Consider the following 25,090-nt stretch of genomic DNA (forward strand, 5'->3'; position numbering starts at 1 on the left):
CAGCACAACAAAATGAGGCGATGCAAAGAAGTCAAACTGGAGATCTGGGCTCAGTTCCACTCACATGATCTTTAAGAAACTTTCATTAGAAGAAAGCGTAAATGCCACACTTACAGAAAGCATAAATGGGTTAAGAACTTGCCCAGCCAGGTGAAATAGTGCAAACATTTATATTCAAGGGAGAAATCTGCACAACAGTTGACCACAAATATACATTTTTTCCACACTGAGAACAATGCTTTAGAGGTGCTCTGCAATATAAATACATGTTGCTGAAACAAAATTTGTCAATGCAAGAAGCTATTAGCTTTCAAAATCTAAAGCTGTTTCTGATAAGTGCGGGAGTCTGCAATATAAATTAGATAATATGAGTTTAGACATTGGCACTTTCCAGATCTTGCCTGCAAAAGTTGGAAAGGGACTCCATATTGTTGCAGTAAGACACACAGGACCAGGAGAAGTAAGAAATAAAATCCAAGTTTATACAGCCCACACAGAGTTGAAACAATATGCCTGTTTTGTGCGTGGATCATATGAACTACAGTGCTAATCAATACAGGTATGTATTTTAAAACTGAATATAACTATTTCCCTTGAAGAAACACAAATCGTTTCAAAAAGGAATTTTGATACACAATTTAAATTCAGAGCTGTAAAAAATATTTATATTATCAGTCCAACAAATACCAGATAGAAAGAGCCCGACTTGAGATCTATATGGTTATTGAATTAGCTAGTTGTCATGATTTCAAATCCAACCAATTAATATTCCTGGCTTGCCTTTTTTTTTAAAAGTACACTTCCATTCTCTGCTAATGTTAAAGCTTTGAGTACATTGCTTACCTAAATTTTTCCTCTTGGGCAAGAAATTTTTCCTCTAAAATGCTTTGAAGATTACAGGTGAAAAGTACAGTTTAAAAACTAAAGCTAGAGCCTTATATAAGGACTGAATGAATATTAAAAGACTCCCCCACCCACCCACCTTTCCATAAATTACTTTCTTTTTAAAGTAATAAAAAAGGGGGAAATCAACTTTCTGAAAAATATTACATTTACTGCCTGAATAGACATCAGTTCAAGAGCATGAGGAGAACCCACCTAGCATGGCTCCTGAGAAATTGTTAAATGATTTCAAGAGACTTCCACGGAAATCCCACATGGTGTTGGACAGATCTCTGGAATCCCAACGCCTCAGAATGGAGCTGCCAGTTCGTGAAAAGAGAGCTAAAAGGGGCTCAGAGTGGTGGCACTTACAGATGTGAAGATCAAGGGAAACAGGGGAAAATTAATATGGGGTTGGATAAATTTCCTCCCTGGTTTTCCCACTGGAGAAACTGGAAATCTGGGGAAACATTGATAGAAAAGTTTACACCTTTTCTCTTTCAGAATGGTAAGCTATTTTTATACTGTTTTAGAGGAATACTACTGAAAACCTCCTAGACTCAAGATTCAAAGGCTGCAGTTTGACACTATCCGATGGCCTTGAGAATTGACTGCAAAACCCAACTCGGGGCCAAACCCAGGGAGTTGGTAACCCTAGTCCAGCACAGTCCCCACTGCACCTATTGCCAACCTACAGATGTTGTGGAATGACAATTGATAGGAGCGGGGCCAAAACAACATCTGGAGGGAACCAGGTTGCCAAAGGATGCCGCACTGAAATAAATGGAGGTTGTGTTTAGCTGCTGATGTTGGCAGGCCTGCGAACACAGTTAGCTTTCAGGCGGATGCTCAGCGGGTTATCGTTTCATAGCTGCCTCCCTGTGTTTGCCTGTGTGCGAGAGACACAGCCCGTCTGTAGAGATGTTTGCTTTTCTTGCAAGCAGATGTTTAGCACCAAAAAAAAAAAGTACGCAGTTGTCTGCCGATGATAACCCTATTCCATCACTCAACTTTATAATACTATCTGTAGCAGAGGGTAACGCTCCTGGGAAATCAGTTAACATAAGCAACTGAAAACTGGAGAAATAAACAAGCAAGTCTTCCCCCACCCTTGTCCAAATATATATATTATATATATATTATATACACACATATATAATTATGACATAGACTTCTTGTGTATGTTTGTGTGTGTCAACATCTTAGAAAAATATAAATGTGTTCCAAGCATCCTTTGCAACTCCACAAGTAGTACATCATTTGATCATCGGAACAAGTACGCAAACGAGACGGGATGCCCTTTAGCTGCCTTGTCGCTTCTAGTGCTATAGCTTCCATCTTCGTAGAGCCAGGGTAGTGCTGCACCCATAACATACAGTTGTTGCAAAGGCAAAGATCTGCAGAGGGAGGAAGAAAGCGCCAGGTGAGTTTTCCTGTAGAAAATTGGCTGTTCCACTCGATTTCAAATCCCTCTTTCCTCCCAGTCAGAAAAAAAAAGCTAATCACCACATGGCTCCTTAAATCAAGGTTATGGTTGCCACAACAGAATGCTTTTTGCAGTGAGATTTATATTATTATTATTATTATTATTATTATTATTATTATTATTATTGTCGTACAGTGGATCTCAAACGCCTTGGCTCCCAAACAAATCGACTCTCGAACGATCAAAACCCGGAAGTGAGTGTTCCGGTTTTTGAACTATTTTTGGAAGCTGAACAATGCTTCAATGAACAATGAAATTGAAAAATCTACATAAGACATTCAAAAACCCCAAAAAACTCTGAAACCCCATTTTAAAATACAATATACACCTATAGAGACTCCTTATACTGCGTTTAAAACCAGAATTGCATTTGGGTAGAAACTGTTTCTCAGGCAGCTAGTCCTAGTCTTCATAATCCAGAAGGCAGAAGCTGAAAGAGATCATTTCTGGGTTGTGCACTATCCTGCGCTATCTCTGCAGCTTTCTTATGGCACCTGGCAGCATAGATTTGATCCAAGGTGGGAAGAGTGCACCCAGTTATTCTCTCCGCAGTCTTTACAACCCTGGACAGCATTGTTTTTTCCCTGCCCGTGCAGCTCCCAAACCACACACACGGACCATAAGTTAATACACTCTCAACAGTACAATTGTAAAATGCCATCAACAGGTCCTTTTAGAGATTGTTTTTCCGGAGGATTCTCAGAAAATATGCTGTGCTCTCTTCATGAGGTCTTTGCAGTTTTCTCCCCAGGTTAGGTCATCTCTCAACTCCATTCCCAGAAATCAAAACACCGAGACCTGTTTCCTATATTAATCAACTGGTTTCCCCCTCCCCCATTATATTTTATTGTAATTTTATTGGTGTTAGCTGCACTGAGCCTGGCTCTGGCCAGGGTATAAATAAATTATTATTATTATTATTATTATTATTATTATTATTATTATTATTATTAATGACCCCAACATTGGCCACAGTGGCTTGCCTAACTCAGTGGAGAGCTTCATGCTCCGGCACCGGGGGCGGGGCAGAGAGCAGGTGGGGTCGGGGCACACCGCCTGCAGGGGCGTGGAGCCCAGCGCGGGGGGGGGGGGCAGAGAACAGCCGCGATGGCATCCTACTGGGATTACGCTGCCGGTGGCGGTGCGCTCCCCCCCCCCGCACTCCTCTTCCTCCGCCAGTGGCCCACCTCTTTCTCCAAGCTTTAGGCAGGAGCCTGCTCTCTTCCAACCCCAACCTCCCATTTCCCCTCACTTAAAAGGGCACTTAAAACATCATCACTTTAAAAGAAAATAATGGGAAGAGCAACACATTTTTAAAGACCTGCAAAACTGTTCCTGTTGGGTTAGTGGGATAGTAAAGTATTCCTCAGATTTCACAAAGGAAAAGTGTGTGTATGTGTGTGTGGGGGGGGGGAGAGAGAGAGAGAGAGAAGTGTGCATGCACACGAAAGCTCATACCTAGAACTAACTCAGTTGGTCTTTAAGGTGCTACTGGAAGGAATTTTTTTATTTTGTTTTGACCTGTATAACATGTTCTTTGATCTACCTATTCATCAACGCCATTAAGGTGAGTCACCCTAAAATAATGTGGATGACATCAACTTTGGTTATATAAGTTTGGCATTAATTCTCAACCTGAAACCACTCCAAGGGTTAAAGGGAAAACGTAATCCAGGTTTCTTTCTAACGTTGGGACTGTGCTCCATAGATTGCTTAATGGCTTTGATGTCTCCCTAATGCCTTGGTAATAAAGCAGATCTATCTGAGCACCAGCCCCACCAAGTTCAAAGTGTATCCTTACGTAAGCATGCTTAGCAATGCAACCCAGGTTTTGTTCTTATAAAAAGATAACTAATCCCTGATTGCGCATGATATTCGCACCTTTTGGGTCACAAGGAACCAGGGCAGTGACTCAAGTGGATGTCCAAGCAGACATTGAGGATATAGCCTTACTATATGTTTTAGACAGGTTTAACTAGTCATGGATCCCTGCAAAGAATCTTGGGTGTTGTAGTCTGGTGAAATATTAGTATTCTCTAGTATGTCATTCTCAGAAACATTGCAAAAGGAGTACTGTATTTTTCGCTCTATAAGACGCACCAGACCACAAGATGCACCTAGTTTTTCGAGGAGGAAAACAAGAAAAAAAATATTCTGAATCTCAGAAGCCAGAACAGCAAGAGGGATCTCTGCGCAGTGAAAGCAGCAATCCCTCTTGCTGTTCTGGCTTCTGGGATAGCCACACAGCCTGCATTCGTTCCATAAGACGCACACACATTTCCCCTTACTTTTTAGGAGGGAAAAAGTGAGTCTTATAGAGCAAAAAATACGGTACTTTACACAGCACATTTCAGATGTTGTGGAACTCCAAGTCCCAATGGCCAAGGATGATGGGAGTTGTAGTTCAACAGAATCTGGAGGACGCCATGTTGGCTACCCCTGACTTATAGCTTCCAGGGTTTCCTGGAGAGGAGAAATGATGACTAATCTGCACTGTGTGTCCTCAAAGGAAGCACATCGACTTTAGGGGTGGAATGAGGACTGGAGTCCTATAGAAGCCATAATGGGAGGGAGAAAGCTTAAGGGGACCCTTTGAAGAAACAGACAAGGGACAGGAGGAGAACCATGTGTCAGCGTTTGGATGGCCAAGCATCGCCAGAAATGGCCCATGTGCCAAGCATGAATGAGGAAGGGGGCCCAAGAAGCCTGGCTGGACATTAGAGAAATGCTCCAGCCCTCCCCACAGCCTCTCAGGGGAAGGAGTGTGGCTCAGTGGAGAAGCACATACTTTCCTCAGAGAAGCTCGCTGGCACTTCCTGTTAAAGGGATTGTGTTATAGGAAGCGGTGGGCTGCTGCCTGTCCGAGCAAGCTGCACTGGGCTTGATGGGCAAAAAGTCTGAGCCAAAATAAGGCAGCTTCCTATGTAGCTAAGAGGGTCAGTCATAACTCGTAAGGGGGCACAGCTCCTCTCCCTGCCCTGCCCCCAATTTAAGCACTGCAGAAGTGGCACAGGCAGCAGTAGTGAAGAGCAGTAGCTTGACCCATGGGGTAAGCTCAGCATCAATTCAGCTCCACATTATGGATTTCCTACTCACTCTTGCTCTGTTAACCTGTTTTGCAGCTTCGTAAACCACAGGCAAAACCACTAGAGTGTGGTGTTCTTTTTATTTCTCTTTCCCTCCCTCCCTTTCATCCACAGCACTTACACTTGCCAAAAAAGGGCCTGGTCATCACTAGTCAGGACTTCCCAAACAAGGAAGTGTCATAATCCTGACACTATACAGCAGGGACGTCCAACTTCCAAGAGACTCACAGTATTTTTTAAAAAAACTGGCAGTGATCTACCCATTGTCATTGGAGGATGGACCAGAGTGGTTGAGCTTTTTTTTGAGAAGCCAAGGTTGTTGAGGGATGCGGGTGGCGCTGTGGGTTAAACCACAGAGCCTAGGACTTGCCGATCAGAAGGTCGGCGGTTCGAATCCCCGTGACAGGGTGAGCTCCCATTGCTCAGTCCTAGCTCCTGCCAACCTAGCAGTTCGGAAGCACGTCAAAGTACAAGTAGATAAATAGGTACCACTCTGGCGGGAAGGTAAACGGCGTTTCCATGTGCTGCTCTGGTTCGCCAGAAGTGGCTTAGTCATGCTGGCCACATGACCTGGAAGCTGTATGCTGGCTCCCTCGGCTAGTATAGCGAGATGAGCGCCGCAACCCCAGAGTCATCCGCGACTGGACCTAATGGTCAGGGGTCCCTTTACCCTTTACCTTTACCAAGGTTGTTTTAGGAAGCAAAAGTTGTTGAACTTTATGGGGGGGAGGGAGATCGACCTGGGGGGTGGCGATCGACCTGGGACACCCCCGTGATCTACCAGTAGATTGCGATCTACCTGTTGGAAATGCCTGCTATACAGCAACTAAGATTCTGACAGAGAACAGAAAGAACCAGCTGCATCAGGAAAACCAGCAGTGCAAGCCATGGAGGGGTTGAACCGAGGTTTAGGCCTGGACTCCAAGCCTGAGCTGCAACCCCTTAAACCCTGAGGCCCTCAAACTACCAGCGGCGGAGCGTGCTTTAACTGCGCCATGACATACCAGCTCTTACCGCCAGAGCAACACCAGGCCTGTGCCACTTTGTGAAGCTTTGGAAAGCGGCTCGGAGACGGCAGCCTGAGAAGAACGCCATGCGCCCCTTGCATGTGGCTTTGCCCCCGAGGAGCTGGGATCGAAGGGCGCAAGGCTGTTGCATCCTTTTTGCTCCGCCCTCCCTGAGCCAGCCCTGCTTTGATCAGATTCCAGCCTTGCAAGATAGAACAGGGCTGGCTAGGGGACAGCGCCATGAGCAACACGCTTCCCCCCCTCAAAAAAAAATGCACCTGGGAAATCGCCTTGGCAGCCTCCCCGCACCTGCAAACCACCAGAGACACCAACCAATAAGTTGTTCTTCCCTCAGAAAGCTGCCCCTTGCACACTGAGCACCTCAAACTCCCTGATGCCTTCTCAGCAGGTGATGTCCAAGAGCACTTTAAAAATAATAATAATAATAATAATAATAATAATAATAATAATAATAATTTCTTATTTATACCCCGCCCATCTGGCTGGGTTTCCCCAGCCACTCTGGGTGGCTTCCAACAAAACACTAAAATACAATAACCTATTAAACATTAAAAGCTTCCCTAAACAGGGCTGCCATCAGATGTCTTCTAAAAGTTTGGTAGTTATTTTTCTCTTTGACATCTGGTGGGAGGGTGTTCCACAGGGCGGCTGCCACTACCGAGAAGGCCCTCTGCCTGGTTCCCTGTAACTTGGCTTCTCGCAGCGAGGGAACTGCCAGAAGGCCCTCGGAGCTGGACCTCAGTGTCCGGGCAGAACGATGGAGGTGGAGACGCTCCTTCAGGTATACTAGAGGCTCTCTACTTAAAGTGGGCAAAGCTTGAGTAGGGTACTCCCGGTGAAGTACAGGATCAGGTTGAAGGTGCTGGTTTTAACCTTTAAAGCCCTATAAGGCCTAGGAGCCTCATACCTATGGGACTGCTTCTCTTAGTATGCCCCATGGAGGACCTTACGGTCTGCAAATAACAACATCCTAACGATTCTGGGCCCCAGAAAGAACAGACTGGCCTCGACCAGAGCCAGGGCCTTTTCGGCCATGGCCCCGGCCTGGTGGAACACTCTCTCACGAGAGACTAGGGCCCTGCGGGATTTGACATCTTTCCGCAGGGCCTGCAAGACGGAGCTGTTCCGCCAGGCCTTTGGTCAGGGTTCAGTCTCACACATTTTCTCCTTGTATAAGAACAAGCACGAAGGAGGTTCCCAGGCCACTCACAGTTGCTTATAATATCAGTGGAAACAGTTGGTAACCGCCTGCAATTTTAACCTGAATATTGCCACTTGTCCAGTTTTAATTTGTTTGAATTAATTGTGGGATGTATCTTAATGTATTGATCGCTTGTTTTTATGCATTGCCTTACTTGTATGATGTTAGCCGCTCTGAGCCCGGCTTTGGCTGGGGAGGGTGGGATATAAATAAAAATTATTATTATTATTATTATTATTATTATTATTATTCCGGCCTGAAAAAGATTAAATGTGGGCCTCCCCAGGAAAACCTCCAGGACAAAGAAGTAACTGCTCGGACACAGAGCTTTAAAGCGTGGACCACTGTCTAGGAACACAACACAAAAGGAAGCCTGGGTAAGCCCTCAAGGCATTGCAGTACAATGGTACCTCGGGTTACAGACGCTTCAGGTTACAGACTCTGCTAACCCAGAAATAGTACCTTGGGTTAAGAACTTTGCTTCAGGATGAGAACAGAAATCGTGGTGCGGCGGCAGTGGGAGGCCCCATTAAGTAAAGTGGTACCTTAGGTTAAGAACAGTTTCAAGTTAAGAACGGACCTCTGGAACGGATTAAGTTCTTAACCCGAGGTACCACTGTATCCCATCAGAGCCCTCTCATGGTCAGGAGAGGAAGACGGGTCCGAAAGAGAGAGAAGAGGGGGGACAAACTTGTCCCTTCTCCCCCTTTAAGGATGTGCCTTTATAATACTTACGGCAGCTGCGATGCTCAAGTTGTATTCGTGTTCACTTAGAAGCTTCTCAAAGCTAGTGGTACTGGCGTTCCTGGTGGTGTCGAAATTGACGGTGTACTTCACCGGGTGAGAGTGCAAAGAGGTGGTTGCCGCTTGCAGCAGAAAGGTCCCAAAATAGCAGACAAAGACACCTGCGTGGTAAATGAAATCCTGAAAAGGAAGAAAAATTAAAATAAAGAGTCGGTTCGAGCGGAACAATAAAATAAATAAAAGCAGGATTAATATTTGTTATTAAATTTATACCCCACCTCTGTTCCACAGAGCTCAAGGCAGAGGAACCTGCATCTTCCCCTCTCAATTTTATCCTCACAACCACTGAAAGGCTGAAAGACAAGGACTGGCCCAAGGTCACCCAGTGAGCTTCTGGACTTGAGCCTGCCAGGTCCTAGTCAGACACTCTAACCACTACTCCACACAGCCTTTGTCTTTTGAAGCAGGCAGGGCACCACACGTGGGTTTTTCCTTTCTGCAGTAGGCTAATTCCTACCCACCCACCCCCACCCTTCTAGGGAAGCAAGAGGCATTATACACACCCCTCAGCCATCCCAATTTTCCTGTGAAATACTGAAATTACAGAAGCCATCCTGGCTTCTGATTGGATGGCAGAATGTCCCAATTTCTCCCTCTCCAGCACTGCCACCGCTGAGTTTGGGAAGATCTTTCAGAGCTGTGCTTTCGCATGAGCCTGCTGACTTGCATGGAAGCACAGCACCGAAAGGACCCATTTCCTGATTTTCATCTGAAGAATGTTGGAGGGTTGGTTATCAGAGCTCAAGGACACATCCCAGCCAAGCAAATATACTTGGGTGTCCAGTGAGGGCTGTGGCCTGAGGAGAATTCTAAGAGCCAGAGACAGCAGCCTAGAGGGCCACCTTCGGTGAAAAAATACAGTCACGGAACCAAGAAATTACACAAAACAAAACAAAAGAAAAGAATTGCTGTGAGAATCCTTGAAACGAGATGTAATCGACTATAGAATTGAATTAAATAACAAAAATAACAAAAAATTAAGGAAAAATTGACCTAGAATTAAACAAAGACTTTATGAGACGCCGGCTACAAAACTCGTTTCACTGAACCAATCAATTTCCTCAGAAGGAAATAAAGAATTTTATGAACCTGAAATGATTTAAAGTGATTTCAAACAAACTCAAGAGCAGGGCTGAAACGCTTCCTTGAGTTTACAAAAAAGGTATAAAAACCTCAATGACAAGTTTTAAACATAGCCCTATTTATGAGAACATTGTAAACCTTAAATGATTTTAAATGATTACCAGCAAACTAAAGAGCAGGGCTGAAACGCTTCCCTGAGTTTACAAAAACGGTTTTTAGAAACACTTACAAAGGAATAAGAGATAAGCTGTTTAGGTTTCAAACAAACTCAAACTTTTGGCCCACAGACCCAAAGTTTCCCAACCTTGATTTATATGGTAGAAACAAAACAGGAATGAACTCAGGGCCTAACCCTGTGTTACAGGGGATGTTGACTGCTGTCAGCCAATGTTCCTTTGGCAACCTTTTGCAAAAGGAAAAATGGGATGTCGCTGTGCTTAGGGTTTTGGTAGTTGCTCACTCCTGCAGCAGCTACCAAACAATATTGTTGGGAAATGCCAAATGTGTCCCGCATACTTCCCCCCCCCCCCCAGGGAAAAGATCAGATCAGGGATGGTGTAGGCTGGAAGATTTCCTCCTAACATTTAGCAAACTCCCCAGGTTTGCTTCTTTAGTTTCTCTCATATGAGCGAACAGCTGCTGTTCAACCCTACAGAAAAAAAGTAATGTGTACTGCATTTGAGGTAGCTGGAAGGAGAGTGTGGCAAGATTTGTGGCTCCAGTGAGTGGAAACGCAGGCTGTGTGTGTGTGTAAATATGTACATAATGTGTCTCTGTGTGAGATCTCACAGAGAACCGCTGCAATATCCTCTTTGAATATAAGGCCTTCCCTTCTCACACAGGCACCCACACCATCCATCATATGAAAGGGCATTCTCCTGGAGTATGACAGATGAAGCCACAAGGCAATTCACAGAAATTCAATTACTGTTCCTGTCTTAGGAACACACAAGGGAACCAGGATCCATTGAGGAAACAAGCAGCACAATAAGCAGTTTGTAGTGACCATGGACTAAGGACCACCATTCATCTCCTAGGTCTTCAGTTGTCCAATGGGCAACACCTTTGCTCAAAGTTCTGGCCGATGAAGGGACCACATACATCCCGTATGAGTAGCCCAGTGTGCACAGGTCTTTGTGGGTGTTTTCAGAAGGTAGATGATCTCATTTCCTCTACCCACCTGAAACTTCCTCTGCCCCTTGGCAACCAGTACAATAAAGTTCTCTGTCACTAGTAGAAGGACAGAAACCTTTGCCAGAGGGAAAGGCATGTTTTTGTTTTTTAAAGATTTTTGGGTCCAAATTCAATAACCCACACCATTATTTCGACACAGACAAAACCAGGAAACCACTGGAACAGAACTGACAAAATGAGGACCCACCCATTCCAAAAGGGTGTTGCATTGTGGGACAATTAAAATGGCAGCCATGCCAGCAAGCCCACTGCTTCTTTCTCTTGATGCCCTTGACACCTCTGGATCACACCCACTAGCTTCCCTATGCCACTCAGCTGTCTTGCCCCCTCACAACAGCTATTCAGGGGCAGAGGAAGGGGTGTGTGGCAGATGTGGGCCGCCCCAGGTGTGACCACTGAAGGGGGTGACAAATGGCGGGCACCACTCACCGTGGGGCCTGCAGCACGTCCGAGCCATGCATCTCTCCCGGGAGAGACACGGTGGCTTGGGCACACGCAGGCCCCGCGCTGCCCAAACAGTCCGCCCGCTGCCTCCCCACCAGCTGTAGGGTGGCTGAGTGGGAGGAGGCAGGCAGACTCTGGAGGCCCTGCAGTGTGCCCCACCCCTATGGGTGGCTCGCCCCGCCCCTGGGCACGCCACCCCAGGCACCCAAGCGGCTTCCTCCACTGCTGCTGCTACCTCCTCCACTCTGTAACGGAAACAAGGAATCCCAGGTGGAATCTACACACGTACAAAAAAATGTTCTGAAAATGCTTTTTTGTGCATTTTATAAAAAATACATTGAATTTTCCATACAGTTCACTGTCGACCATCTAGTGTCACATTGCATATTGCACTTAAAACATTTTATTTGCAGCTATATAGCTGAGTCCCCAGACTGCCAGAGATTTTTACCCCTATTCCCTTATTTATTCCAGTTGCACCACTGAAGAGTCTCCATACTAGGACAGACTCTACTGACAGCTCCAAACTTCAGAGAGAACAGCTCCCTTACCAGGATTGGCTCCCACTTCAGTGAAGCCACTCTAAAGGAAATGTAAGGTAAAGGGACCCCCGACCGTTAGGTCCAGTCGCGGACAACTCTGGGGTTGCTAGCTCATCTTGCTTTATTGGCCAAGGGAGCCGGCGTTTGTCCGCAGACAGCTTCCAGGTGATGTGGCCAGCATGACTAAGCTGCTTCTTGCGAACCAGAGCAGTACACAGAAACGCCGTTTACCTTTCCTCTACTTGCACTTTGACATGCTTTCGAACTGCTAGGTGGGCAGAAGGAGGGACTGAGCAACGGGAGATCACCCCGTGGCGGGGATTCAAACCGCCGACTTTCTGATTGGCAAGTCCTAGGCTCTGTGGTTTAACCCACAGCGCCACCCGCGTCCCAAGGGAAATGTAGGTTTGCATAAATTAAAAAGGATTCTGGGATAACAAATCAGCTGCTTTTTTTAAAAGACCTTTTGCAGACAGGAAAATGACAGGGATATGCGCTATAAAGCGTGGGATAAACATAGGAAACTGCCTTACCCCAAGTCAAACCATCTAGCTCAGCATTGTTTACTCTGGCTGGCAGCAGTTTTCCAGGGTTTCAGGTAGGAGAAGGCGTGCCCAGCGCCACCTGGAGATGCCAGGGATTGAACGCACGGTCTTGTGCATGCGAAGAAGATGCTCTACCATCAAGCTGTGGTCCTTCCGTCATTAACAATGGATGAATGGGAAGACGTATAACCACCAAACAAACAAATGAGGATGAATGCTCATTGCTGTTTATCTTCTCCGCAGACAAATAAAAACAAACACTGAATACAGACTAGGCCTTCTCTAAGCACTGCATGAGCTTTGTGCAAGCGGTTCAGGATGAATGCTCAACAAACAGGTTGTATGGAGGAGCCCAAAGTGTGCAATGAAAGGCAATATGGCAATATGGCTAACTCTATGCTGCAAAATTGATGCAAAGACCCGACGTAATTTAGGAATGGTTCCCTGGTGTGGGACATACAGCAGGCAGGCCTGGACCTGCATTAGCTGACACAAATCAAGCGCCTGGTGTAAAACAAAGGTCAAACGAGCAAGCAATTCTCCATGGCACTGCAGACTGGGGCGTGTTGTGCAGGCGAAGCCTGAGTTCTGCAACAGAGCCATGGGCCTTTCTTGTTTGCTGTGCAAGCAAGGAAAGGATGAATGCAAACATACACGGAGGTGTTTGTGGCTTTCCAGATCCAAAGTGCTTTCAGAGTGCTCCCACTCTGCGCGCACACAACAGACAAAGAGATGGATATAATGCCACAGCAACACCGAAGGAACACCCAGATAAACCACGAGGGTTCCATCTCTGCAGGCATGGCGTAAACATTGAGGAGTAGGCGTTGACAAGCCTATCCCCAGCTGAAATTTGCTTCCATTGAAACTAATGGAATTGTTCACCCACGGGAGTGAGAGAATTTCTAAGTGCTTCGATTTGGGTCTGAAAGGTTTACAATCTCTCCAGTGGCCCTGTAGCATAGTGCGGTCTTGAAAGCTGCTCTCCTCTGCTAGTTTGCACAGCCTCCACAGAGTTTCTGGGTTGCCGCCAATATTAGTCCTACTCTGAGTAGACTCACTGGAATGAATGACCATGAAGTAGTCAGTTTCAATAACTTGCCTGGGTCTGCTCTGAGCAGGAGCAGCACTGTAGACAATCCAGTGTCCACAGTACTTCAAGAGCAACACAATGTGCCCTCCAGGTGGTAGAACCATAGAATTGTAAAGTTTGAAGGCACTCCAAGGATCATTTAGTCCAGTGATGGCCAAACTTGGCCCTGCATCTGTTTTGGGACTACAACTCCCATCATCCCTCGCTAACAGGACCAGTGGTCAGGGGTGATGGGAATTGTAGTCCCAAAACAGATGGAGGGCCAAGTTTGCCCATCACTGATTTAGTCCAACTCCCTGCAATGGAGGAATCTCAGCTAAAGCATCCATAATAGATGACCATCCAACCTCTGCTTGAAAAGCTCCATGTTACTTGACTCCAGCTCTCATCATCTCCCAGCTCGTGGTCAGGGATGAAGGGCATTACGGATGCAACATCTGGAGAACATCACCCTGGCTACCCATCAGGAGGGTTTGACTTCCTTAAGAGCAAAACATTTTTGTGGACTTGATCAGATGACATAAAACTGCATCAGCAGCTAATTTCTGTCCACCCTCATTCTAGAATAGTAGTGTCCCAAGCAATCATGTTCACAGCCATAGTAATATAGCCTTCCCCAAACCTGGGTCTCCAGATGTTTTTGAACCACAACTCCCATCATCCCCAGCCAGTATAGGCAAATGTCTGGGATGATGAGAATTGTAACCCAACAATGTCTGAGGACCCAGGAAGGCTCCTTTAAGTCTTCCTGGACATCAACTAGCCAGCCAAGGGCATGCATGTTAATGCATCAAGTTATGATTTGCATAAGTATCATCCTAGAACAATCCCCATGGAGAGGAGAAGCCATATCATTTCAAATGCACTTTTCCCAGTTGAGAGAGTTCACACATTCAGCAAAGAGCCGTGATGTGATAAGCGATGAACTCACACTTGTGAATCAGCAGTGATGTGCAGTTTACAGGAAATTTTGAATTGGAATATGGTAATTCGCACTGTAAATTTTTCACTTTGAAAAGGTGGTTTCCTCCCCCGATGCCTTAGAAGAGAGGTAGCCAATGTTGTGCCCTTCGTACATTATTTGACTACTAGAAGCGATCTAACATAGCATGTTTATTTTACTTGTGCTCAGTAAACAAAGCTAAAAGCTTTGAAACGGCCAAGACCTGCCTAGCGCTGTATCTGCAACTGACATCTATTCGGTACTGATGAATTTATGAAATGGAAAATGTTCTGCCCCGCGTAACTGCTAATTAGTCGTGAAAGATGCACAACTTTTCCTCCTAATAAAGCAGAGATTTACAAAATGCTAATGGGAAAGTGTGGCTGTCACACTGTCACCTTGGAGCTATTTGCATGCATCATAATAAACTAAATTGTTTCAGCATTAATTTACACATTTGTTGAAAAAATCAGGTGCTCTAAGATCGGAGAAGAGTCTTATTTCCAATGCTGCAGTAGGGGTTTTAATAAAAAAGGCATGCCCCCTGCCCTCTCACACAAGAACGGATACCTCTCTTAAAAATTGAAGTTTATCATCCGTCATCATCATTATCATCATTTTTAATTTGTATACCATCTTTCTATCTTACAACACCCAAGGCAGTTTTACAAGCTGAAGAAACAAAAAATGGACATCTTATAATAATCTAATGCAATGCAAAAATGTGATAATAAAACATAACTTTAAAACAGGTAACCGATATCAAAAAAGTAACATTCAACAATCATTAGAATAGTATTAAATAATAATATCCATGGCTTTGGGAGGCACTTATACAAAAGAAAACATCTATATCTATACCTCTAAGTCTATGTCTATATCTATCTGCTTTGATATAACTGGAGGGACATTTTAATAAATTCTGATTGCTCCTATACATTACTGCTACAATGCTATGCATCCATTACTTGGGAGTGAAAACATACAAATTATTGAGCTGTAAATGTTAAGAGCCCTAGGGGGACTAAAAGGTAGGTAAAAGTAAAGGACCCCTGGACAGTTAAGTACAGTCAAAGGCGACCATGGGGTGTGGTGCTCATCTTGCTTCAGGCTAAGGGAGCCAACGTTTGTCCACAGACAACTTTCTGGGTCATGTGGTCGGCATGACTAAACTGCTTCTGGCGCAATGGAACACTGTGACGGAAGCCAGTGCACACGGAAACACTGTTTACCTTCCCGCCACAGTGGTACCTATTTATCTACTTGCACTGGTGTGCTTTCGCACTGCTAGGTTGGCAGGAACTGGGACAGAGCAACGGGAGCTCACCCCATTGTGGGGATTCAAACCACCGACCTTCTGATCGGCAAGCCCAAGAGGCTCAGTGGTTTAGACCACTCTCTGTCCTGTGGGATCCCAGGAACTGGGAGAACAAGGTTCAAAACTTACTGGGTGGCTGTGGGCCACTCTCTGCTTCTTATCCTAGCCTACCCCACAGGGATGTCGTAAAATGCAGAGAGGGGTGAACCATGTATGTCACCACCTTCAGTTCCTTGGTGGGGTTGAAATCAAATAAATAAAATGTGTTTTTTCTAGCTTTGTTGTTTTGTACCTGCTAACAAACTTGAGACTGCATCTGCAAATTGGGTCCAACTTTCCAGAGAATGTTACAGCCCCCGAAGACACTGCTATTAACTGATGTCTATTTAATAATAATAATAACGACAATGTGCTGCCTTTTAAATGCTTACCAAACGGTTCCAATCAATTGCGATTCTTTCTCTGTAACTGAAGAGGAAAACGCAGAGGAAGGAGATGGAGGTGAAGCAAGCCGTCACCGACACAAACATCACCCAGCCCTGCAGCAGCGGCAGAGGGACGTGGGTGGCGGATACTAAAATCCAGACAAGTGCTCCGAACAGCTGAGAACACAAAGGGAAAACACAAAACAAAAGGAGGTCTTAAAACTGAAACGTATGTGCACAATAATCACACTGTATTTACAAAATATGTGTCGTCCCGGACTTTAGAAAGTCACCGTTTGCCAGAAGTGGAGCTTCCCTCACTTCCTGGAACATTGCCACTCAATTCTGAATACAGTCATACCTCATGCTACGTTTGCTTCATGTTATGTTCTTTCAGGTTACATCCCACAGCGACCCGGAAGTACCGGAAAGGGTTACATCCGGGTTTTGCCGCTCGTGCATGCACCAAATCGCGCCACACACCTGCGCAGATATGGCACGTCAGGTTGCGCTCTTTTCATGTTGCAAATGGGCCTCCGGAACGGATCCTGCTTGCAACCAGAGGTACCACTGTATAGGAAACAATAGCTAGACAGCTGATGTGGGCAGCAAATGCCATGCACCAGGTTCAAGGCTTTTGTGTTGATAGACAGAGCCCTGAATGATTTGGGCCCAGGATACCTAAGCCCAAGATTTGCCCCCTCAAAAATCCACGCCTGGAGCCATGGGCCCTCTGGCACTCCCCCACACCCACAAAGCCTCTGGTTTATGGTGGATCCAATGGTCTCCTGGCCAGGGATCAAATGACACAGACTGCAGGGTGGTCATTCTCAGGCCCTTCCGAAGGGCAAAGCGAACGCTTGGAAGAGGAAACAGGGAGTACTTTGTAGGACTAAGTCAAAACGGAACGGCTTGGTTTTTTGCTAGCGCTTCCGCACACCCTGAAAAGCACACTTTCCCCCTGTGATTTTTTTCCCAGGGAAGGCAGGAAAGGGCGCAGCAGTGCCTGGGTGTACATGAGAAGAAATGTCCCTGTTGCCAAGGCAACTGGACCAATGATCCTTGTCATGCTGTGAGAGGAATCGCTGCATCCTGCCAGGGAGCCTTGCCTTGGCTGCCTCAGCAACGGAGATACACTCATGGGCTACGTGGAGATGGGGTGTCATTGTGCTCGCTGTGTGATCCCTGATTGGTTGGAGAAAAGAGTGGAGCTGAAGGAGCAGCAGGGAAGGGGGAACCTGCCAACTGCAAAGAAGGTAGGGCATTTTGGTGAACCATTTCCACTAAGAACACTTTTGCAGGCGGAAATTAAGCGCAAACCCGTTGTATTACATACTTCTATCTCTCTATTCCTCCAGGGAGCTGAAGGAGGCATTCGCAGGGTTCTCAGACAGTCTCCCATTCAGGAACTAACCACACCTGTTTAATTTCAGCCAAACTGTGTGCTCCTTCTGTCCATACTTGCTGTAAGTCAGAACTGTCCTGGGTTTGTTAGGCCTTAAAATAAACTTCTTAATGGTAAGAGCAGCTTCCCAATTATTTAGGAGGCTGGTGGGCTGTACCTCACTATAGGTCTTCAAGCCATCAGTCAGGGATGCCCCAGATCTGTTTTCCTTGTGTTGAGCAGCGGGTGGACTAGATGGTTTTTGAGACCCCTGTCAATTCCATGGCTCTATGACCAGGTGTGGGGGAACATTTGGCTCTCTGGCTGTTGCTGAACAACAACTCCCATCATCCCTGGTCAATGCTGTCAAGAGCTGTTGGGAGTTGTAGTTCAGCACTGCCTGGAGGGCCAAGGGTTCCCTGCACTGCAGTAGACACTGTCCAGTCCACTGAGCCAGTGTGGTGTAGTGGTTAAGAGCAGTGGGCTCGTAATCTGGTGAACTGGGTTCGCTTCCCCGCTCCTCCACATGCAGCTGCTGGGTGACCTTGGGCTAGTCACACTTCTCTGAAGTCTCTCAGCCTCACTCACCTCACAGAGTGTTTGTTGTGGGGGAGAAAGGGAAAGGAAAATGTTAGCCGCTTTGAGACTCCTTCGGGTAGTGATAAAGCGGGATATCAAATCCAAACTCTTCTTCTTCTTCCATGATCTTGCTTGGATAATTTACTAACTCCGCCACCTATCTGCATGATCCTGTGCTCCTATTTTGCGCCTTCTGTCTAACTTGAGCTCTGCAAGGCGTTCACTCCCCAGTCGCTAAATATTTATGACCCTACTAAGCAAACAAGGAGGGAATTTACTTTCGATCTCAAAGAGGGAAACGCTGTTCTGCTCTTAATCACTTGCTTATTCTGGAAAACTCTAGGCACATACAAGATAATCCTATGCATGTTTACTTGGGAGTAGGTCCCAGCGCATTCAATGGGGCTTACACCCGGGTTATTTGCATAGGAATTTGCAGCTTTGGATTTCAAGCAGGCAGTCTTGCTCCATATCCCTGCATCTCTACCAAGAGAGAGCAACACAAAAGTCAATTCATTTCACAATTGCTCCCTGTCTCTAAGGAGTTACAACTCTGGAGTGCAAGAGACAACTGTCCACACAAACAACGTATGGATCGCTTCAGTATAGTCTAGACGTAGTTTATTTACTTGTGAACCAGCAAGCATTTTAATTGCTACAGCAAACAATTAGCATGCAAACTTGTTCAGGAAACATGAATTTTAAAGAGAAGGGAAAGAACAGATTGAAATCCATTACTAAAATTATTTGTGTATGCGCAGCGGTCGGAGAGAGTTCAATGAATCTACTCTACAATTAAATGGCAGGTTTTAAGAGAGGGAAGCCTGTGATTGGATTTCCAGTTTGGCTTGTTAGGCAAATAGTATATGATAAACTGTCCATTTTGTGAATCATACTCTGGATTTAAAGCGCCTTTGAGGGGGCAGTATTTGTCTTTAGCAGGTCCAGGGATGTGGGTAACAGGGAGTGGAAGCATCGTGGAGCTGAACGCATGAGGAAGAATGAAGTTCAGGAAAGCATGGTGCTGATAACACCAAGGTTACAGGTTCGATCCCTGTATGGACCAGCTGCATATTCCTGCATTGCAGGGGGTTGGACTAGATGATCCTCAGGGTCCCTTCCAACTCTACAGTTCTATGATTCTATGATCCTGAGAAATAATGAGAGCAGGTGAGAATAGTAGGGAGAGGTGTTCCTGTAATGTGGGTGTGTCTGAGGAGGGTGTAGCAGACTGGGTACATCCACACAGGTGAGAATAAGAAAAGAAAAAACAAGGTTGCCAACCCAGTTTTGTGGCTGGGCTCCTATGGATTTTAACAGCTGCATAGAAGGAAGAAAATTTTCTCGTTGCTGCGGGAAATGCCAGCTCTTGAATTTTTGCATGCCGTTACAGGAGCCGTGCCAGGGGAACTCTGAAACTAAACCTGGCTTAGCAGTGTCTATGATAGCACAGAAGAGGGCTGGAGAAGCTGTGGACCACGATTTCCATCATCCTCGGCCACTAGCTATCCTGGCTAGGGCTAAGTCCAACCACATTTGGGCAGGCAGAGTTCGCTATCCATGGTGCAAGAAGGTTGCAATCTGTAGTTGCGATGAGCCACACCCAAGACTGGCTGTCACCACATACTCTGAGGCTGCTTTGACAACAAGCCAGTTAACCTTGAATGGAATGGGTGTATGAACTGGTCAGGATGAGAGAGTTGCGGTGGAGGTATGCAACACCTGCTGAAATTTCCTCTTCTATGGAGTGCCCTGTCTCTTTTGCATCTGGCCACCTTGGAAAGGCTGGATGGGGGTGGGGAAATGAGAAAAGCTGTAGCTAGGAAAGACTTCGAGGGAATAGATAAATTCAATTTTAAGAAGTGGTTAGGGAATCTCATGACTAACAGCTGTGTTTGGTAAGCAGCAATTGAACAGGTACACCTTTCACCCTGGTGTCAGTTTAGATATTTCTCTCTCTCTCTCTCTCTCTCTCTCTCTCACACACACACACACACACACACACACACAGACACTTGTATTCCACCTTTCTTCCATGGAAGAACTCAAGGTGGGGATCCATCTTGCTGAATTCCAGCAAACTATGTGCCCTGGTTTGAGAGGGGAAGAGGGGCAGGTGTGGGGCAGTCATGTCACCTGGTGCATTTCTGCTAGGGAAGTGCTAGGAAGAGAAAAAACATGCATGGGAAACATATATTTTTCAACCAACGTTAAAAACTGCAACTGGTGGTGGTTGTTTTTTTAGCGCCTAGCGAAGCAGCACAACTGCATAAAACCCCCTCCGGCACAGTCATGGCAGAGATATCCCGGAGTGCTCCCTTTCTGCCTCCCACTTGTTGCTGCCGCCCCGATCACCTCTCTTCCCACCCGCGCTCCCCCACTTACGATCTCCAGGCAGATGAAGGCCCCCGAGTAGGTGCGCAGGATCTCCAAGCCGGAGGGCAGGGTGATGCGCGGCGGCGGGTAGTAGGCGGTGGCGTTGGGGGGCGGCGGCATGGCGCCCCCTCGGGAGGAGATCATGGTTCCTCCGGGGTAGGTGAGGGGGGGGGGATCCCAGAGCAGGGATCGAGCGATCGGGCGAGAGGGAGGGAGGGAGAGAGGCAGCAGGAGCGGCGGCGGCAGTAGCAGCAGCAGGAGCCCCTGACGTGGCCGCGGCCAGGTAGGGAAGGAAGAAGGAGGGACCAGAAAGGGAAGCGCGGAGGCGCAGGTGGCGGGCCGGGAGAGTGTACTCGCTGGGCGCCGCCCCGCCGATCCCCCGCCCCCTTTCGCCGATCGCCGACGCGGCCTTGGCGCCCACCTTCCCGCGTCCGGTGCCGAGCTAGAGGGGGCTCCGTCTTGATCATGGCAACGCAAACACACGTGCGCGCGCATGCACACGCACACGCTTCTTCCACACGCCTCTTTAATCAAGGCAAAGCGTGTGCTCGGCGCTGTACAGGCTGACACAGACTTGGCCTGCGTCAATCTTGGCCGTCTTTAAGCACCGAGTCCTTTTTAAGGGTTTTTTTTTTCTGGAGGGGGCATCCCTGGTGCCCGATTTGTGTTGGGGGGGGGGGAAGGCTAGGAAAGAAGGAAGGAAAAAGAACTTTGCACTTTGCACACGCTCAGGAGCATAGGAAACTGAGTCGGACAATTGTCCCGTCTAGCTCTGCATTGGCCACACTGAGTGGCAACAGGGATCTCCAGGATTTCAGGCGCAGATCTCTCCCAGTCCAACCCGGAGACCTTTACACGTGCAAAGCTGATGTTCTGCTCTTGAGCTAAGGCCCCTTTTTAAAAGCATTGTGCACCCTTGCTTGGGAGTGAGACCGATTGAACTCTATGGGGCAGTGGCGTAGCGTGGGTTATCAGCACCCGGGGCAAGGCAAGTAATTTGCGCCCCCTAACCCATGGATTTGCGCCCCCTAACCCGTGGATTTGCGCCCCCTAACCCGTGGATTTCCCTAACCCCCAGATGTTGCGCCCGGTGCGGCCGGCCCCCCCTGCACCCCCCACGCTACGCCACTGCTATGGGGGCTTACTTCTGAGTAGGGAAATGCTGTTGGAGTGACTCCCCAGCTAAGTCATACTCAAGAGCAGACCCCTTGAAATCAAGACTACCAAAGTTACCAAAATGCACCAATTTCAACAGGTCTGCTCCGAGCTGCAGCAAAAATCAGCCAAGAACCTGGTGGTACTGTAAAGATTAGTACAAGTTTTATTGCTGCCTGATAGCTTTCATGGCTTTAATCAGGTGTGGGTAACCTTTGAGCCTCCTGATGCAGCTCCCATCATCCTTGGGCATTAGCCATGCTTGCTGAGACAGATGGGAGTTGTAGTTTAGCAACATCAGGAAGGCCAAAGCAGTGGCGTAGCGTGGGGGGTGCAGGGGGGGCCCGGCTGCACCGGGTGCAACATCTGGGGGTTAGGGTTAGGGGGCACAAATCCACGGGTTAGGGGGCGCAAATCCACGGGTTAGGGGGTGCAAATTACTTGCCTTGCCCCGGGTGCTGACAACCCACGCTACGCCACTGGGCCAAAGGTTCCCCACCCCTGGCCTAGATGCATGGAGTGTTGGCCACCATTGATATGTAAATATATGCATGTTCCTGTTGTGTTAAAAGTAAAGGGACCCCTGACCATTAGGTCCAGTCGTGGCCAACTCTGGAGTTGTGGCGCTCATCTCGCTTTATTGGCCGAGGGAGCCGGTGTACAGCTTCCAGGTCATGTGGCCAGCATGACTAAGCCACTTCTGGTGAACCAGAGCAGCACACGGAAATGCCATTTACCTTCCCGCTGGAGCGGTACCTATTTATCTACTTGCACTGGCGTGCTTTCGAACTGCTAGGTTGGCAGGAGCAGGGACCAAGCAATGGGAACTCACCCCGTTGCGGGGTTTCAAACCGCCGACCTTCTGATCAGCAAGTCCTAGGCTCTCTGGTTTAACCCACAGCGCCACACGCATCCCTCCTGTTTTGTTACTATTGTAGTACAATAGTAACCTCTTACTGTTTCGTTCTCTTCCTGTTCCAATTGTGCCTTTGAAAGCGGGGTGAAATAGCCAAAGATGTGGGAAGAGCAGCCAGCCAGGAGTCTGAACTAGGTTGTCCAGATGCAAAAGAGGACAGGGATGATGCTACAGATGAGGGAATTTGCATCTCACCTCTTGCATCTTGTGTATGCAGCTTGCAGGATGCATAGTGGTTACCTGGGATCCACATGGATGCTTCTTCAAGTATACACCTGAGATGGGGGAAAGATGCTCGGTCTGCCCCTTTGCACATTACAGAAGTCGGCTTTTGCACATTCCTCACAATGCAGAATTGGGAGTTGTCGTTGTCGCTCCATGCGGATATATTTGTTTCACGTTATATCAGATACCACTCAAAGTTCAGCAGCGGAGCAGAATTCCATCACTCCACCCATAATTCGAACGAATGGAGGAAAGTCTTTTTGTCCATACTGAAGTTAGGTTTCCAGGATCTGCTTCAGACTGCAGACCTTTTTGTGTGTATGGACATGGTGATAGGTTCTCCTTATGTTCTTATGTTCCAGCAAGGAAAAACGCTCTGCAGAAGCAGGCTTGTGAGCTCACAGGCATTGCCGACACAGGTGTGCCTCTAGCATGCGTAGGCAAACTAAGGCCTGGCGGCCGGATCCGGCCCAATCGCCTTCTAAATCTGGCCAGCAGATGGTCTGGGAATCAGCGTGTTTTTACATGAGTAGAATGTGTCCTTTTATTAAAATGCATCTCTGGGTTACAGTGGTACCTCGGGTTACAGACGCTTCAGGTTACAGACTCCGCTAACCCAGAAATAGTACCTTGGGTTAAGAAATTTGCTTCAGGATGAGAACAGAAATCGTGCAGTGGCGGTGCAGCGGCTTCAGGTTAAGAACAGTTTCAGGTTAAGAACGGACCTCCAGAATGGATTAAGTTCTTAACCCAAGGTACCACTGTATTTATTTGTGGGGCCTGCCTGGTGTTTTTACATGAGTAGAATGTGTGCTTTTATTTAAAATGCATCTCTGGGTTATTTGTGGGGCATAGGAATTCGTTCATTTCCCCCAAAAAAATATAGTGTCTCCCCCAAGGTCTGAGGGACAGTGGACCGGCCCCCTGCTGAAAAAGTTTGCCGACCCCTGCTCTAGAGGCTTACAGGTATTTATCCAGGCTCTGTTGATGAAGCAGGATGCATCTCTTCTTGCAGATGCAGATGTGTATCACCACCAGTTCTTACATGCAACTCTTTGGGTTTTTGCATCAGGTAAAAAGGTAAAGGTAAAGGACCACTGGATGGTTAAGTCCAGTCAAAGGCGACTGTGGGGTTGCGGCACTCATCTTGCTTTCAGGCCGAGGGAGCCGGCGTTTGTCCACAGACAGCTTCCCGGGTCATGTGGCCAGCACGACTAAACCTCTTCTGGTGCAACAGGACACCGTGCTGGAAACCAGAGCGCACGAAAATGCCGTTTACCTTCCTGCTGCAGCTGTACCTATTTATCTACTTGCACTGGCATGCTTTCGAACTGCTAGGTTGGCAAGAGCTGGGTCAGAGCAACGGACAGAGCTCATCCCATCACGCGTATTCGAACTGCTGACCTTCTGATCGGCAAGCCCAAGGGGCTCAGTGGTTTAGACCACAGCGCCACCTGTGTCCCACTGTCTTTGCATTAGAGCAGCAGGAAAGGGACACTGTGGACCTTCAGATATTGTTGGGTTGCAACATCCATCGTCCCTGATCATTGGATAGGGAATCCATTGCATAGAATCATAGAATCATAGAGTTGGAAGAGACCACAAGGGCCATCGAGTCCAACCCCCTGCCAAGCAGGAAACACCATCAGAGCACTCCTGACATATGGTTGTCAAGCCTCTGCTTAAAGACCTCCAAAGAAGGAGACTCCACCACACTCCTTGGCAGCAAATTCCACTGTCGAACAGCTCTTACTGTCAGGAAGTTCTTCCTAATGTTTAGGTGGAATCTTTTTTCTTGTAGTTTGGAACCATTGCTCCGTGTCCGCTTCTCTGGAGCAGCAGAAAACAACCTTTCTCCCTCCTCTATGTGACATCCTTTTATATATTTGAACATGGCTATCATATCACCCCTTAACCTCCTCTTCTCCAGGCTAAACATGCCCAGCTCCCTTAGCCGTTCCTCATAAGGCATCGTTTCCAGGCCTTTGACCATTTTGGTTGCCCTCCTCTGGACACGTTCCAGTTTGCCAGTGTCCTTCTTGAACTGTGGTGCCCAGAACTGGACACAGTACTCCAGGTGAGGTCTGACCAGAGCAGAATACAGTGGCACTATTACTTCCCTTGATCTAGATGCTATACTCCTATTGATGCAGCCCAGAATTGCATTGGCTTTTTTAGCTGCCGCGTCACACTGTTGGCTCATGTCAAGTTTGTGGTCAACCAAGACTCCTAGATCCTTTTCACATGTACTGCTCTCAAGCCAGTATTATTATTATTATTATTATTATTATTATTATTATTATTATTATCATCATCATCATTATTATCATTATTACCCCGCCCATTTGGCTGGGTTTCCCCAGCCACTCTGGGTGGCTTCT

At 47.1% G+C, this 25,090-nt stretch overlaps 1 protein-coding gene across 1 annotated transcript; it reads right to left on the bottom strand.

The window, feature by feature from the left end:
• Positions 1-50: 50 nt before the first annotated feature.
• Positions 51-20,583, bottom strand: MAL2 (mal, T cell differentiation protein 2). Its single transcript, XM_081874697.1, has 4 exons — positions 20,423-20,583; positions 16,081-16,251; positions 8,419-8,607; positions 51-2,279 (listed from the first exon to the last, which is right to left on the bottom strand). The coding sequence occupies exons 1-4, from the start codon at positions 20,555-20,557 to the stop codon at positions 2,208-2,210; spliced, it is 567 nt and encodes a 188-aa protein (XP_081730823.1). The 5' UTR covers positions 20,558-20,583; the 3' UTR covers positions 51-2,207.
• Positions 20,584-25,090: the final 4,507 nt, after the last annotated feature.

The sequence above is a fragment of the Podarcis erhardii genome, assembly GCF_964252035.2.
Source record: "Podarcis erhardii genome assembly, chromosome: 8".
Taxonomy (NCBI): Eukaryota; Metazoa; Chordata; class Lepidosauria; order Squamata; family Lacertidae; genus Podarcis; species Podarcis erhardii.

What these genes read in the sequence shown, in the direction of transcription:
- MAL2 (XM_081874697.1), bottom strand. Translation starts at nt 20,557, where the DNA reads ATGATCTCCTCCCGAGGGGGCGCCATGCCGCCGCCCCCCAACGCCACC. An exon ending in CAATTGATTGGAACCGTTTG is followed by an intron (nt 8,608 to 16,080) that starts GTAAGCATTTAA and finishes CTTCCTTTTCAG; the next exon opens with GATTTCATTTACCACGCAGG. An exon ending in ACTTGAGCATCGCAGCTGCC is followed by an intron (nt 2,280 to 8,418) that starts GTAAGTATTATA and finishes CTCCCTCTGCAG; the next exon opens with ATCTTTGCCTTTGCAACAAC.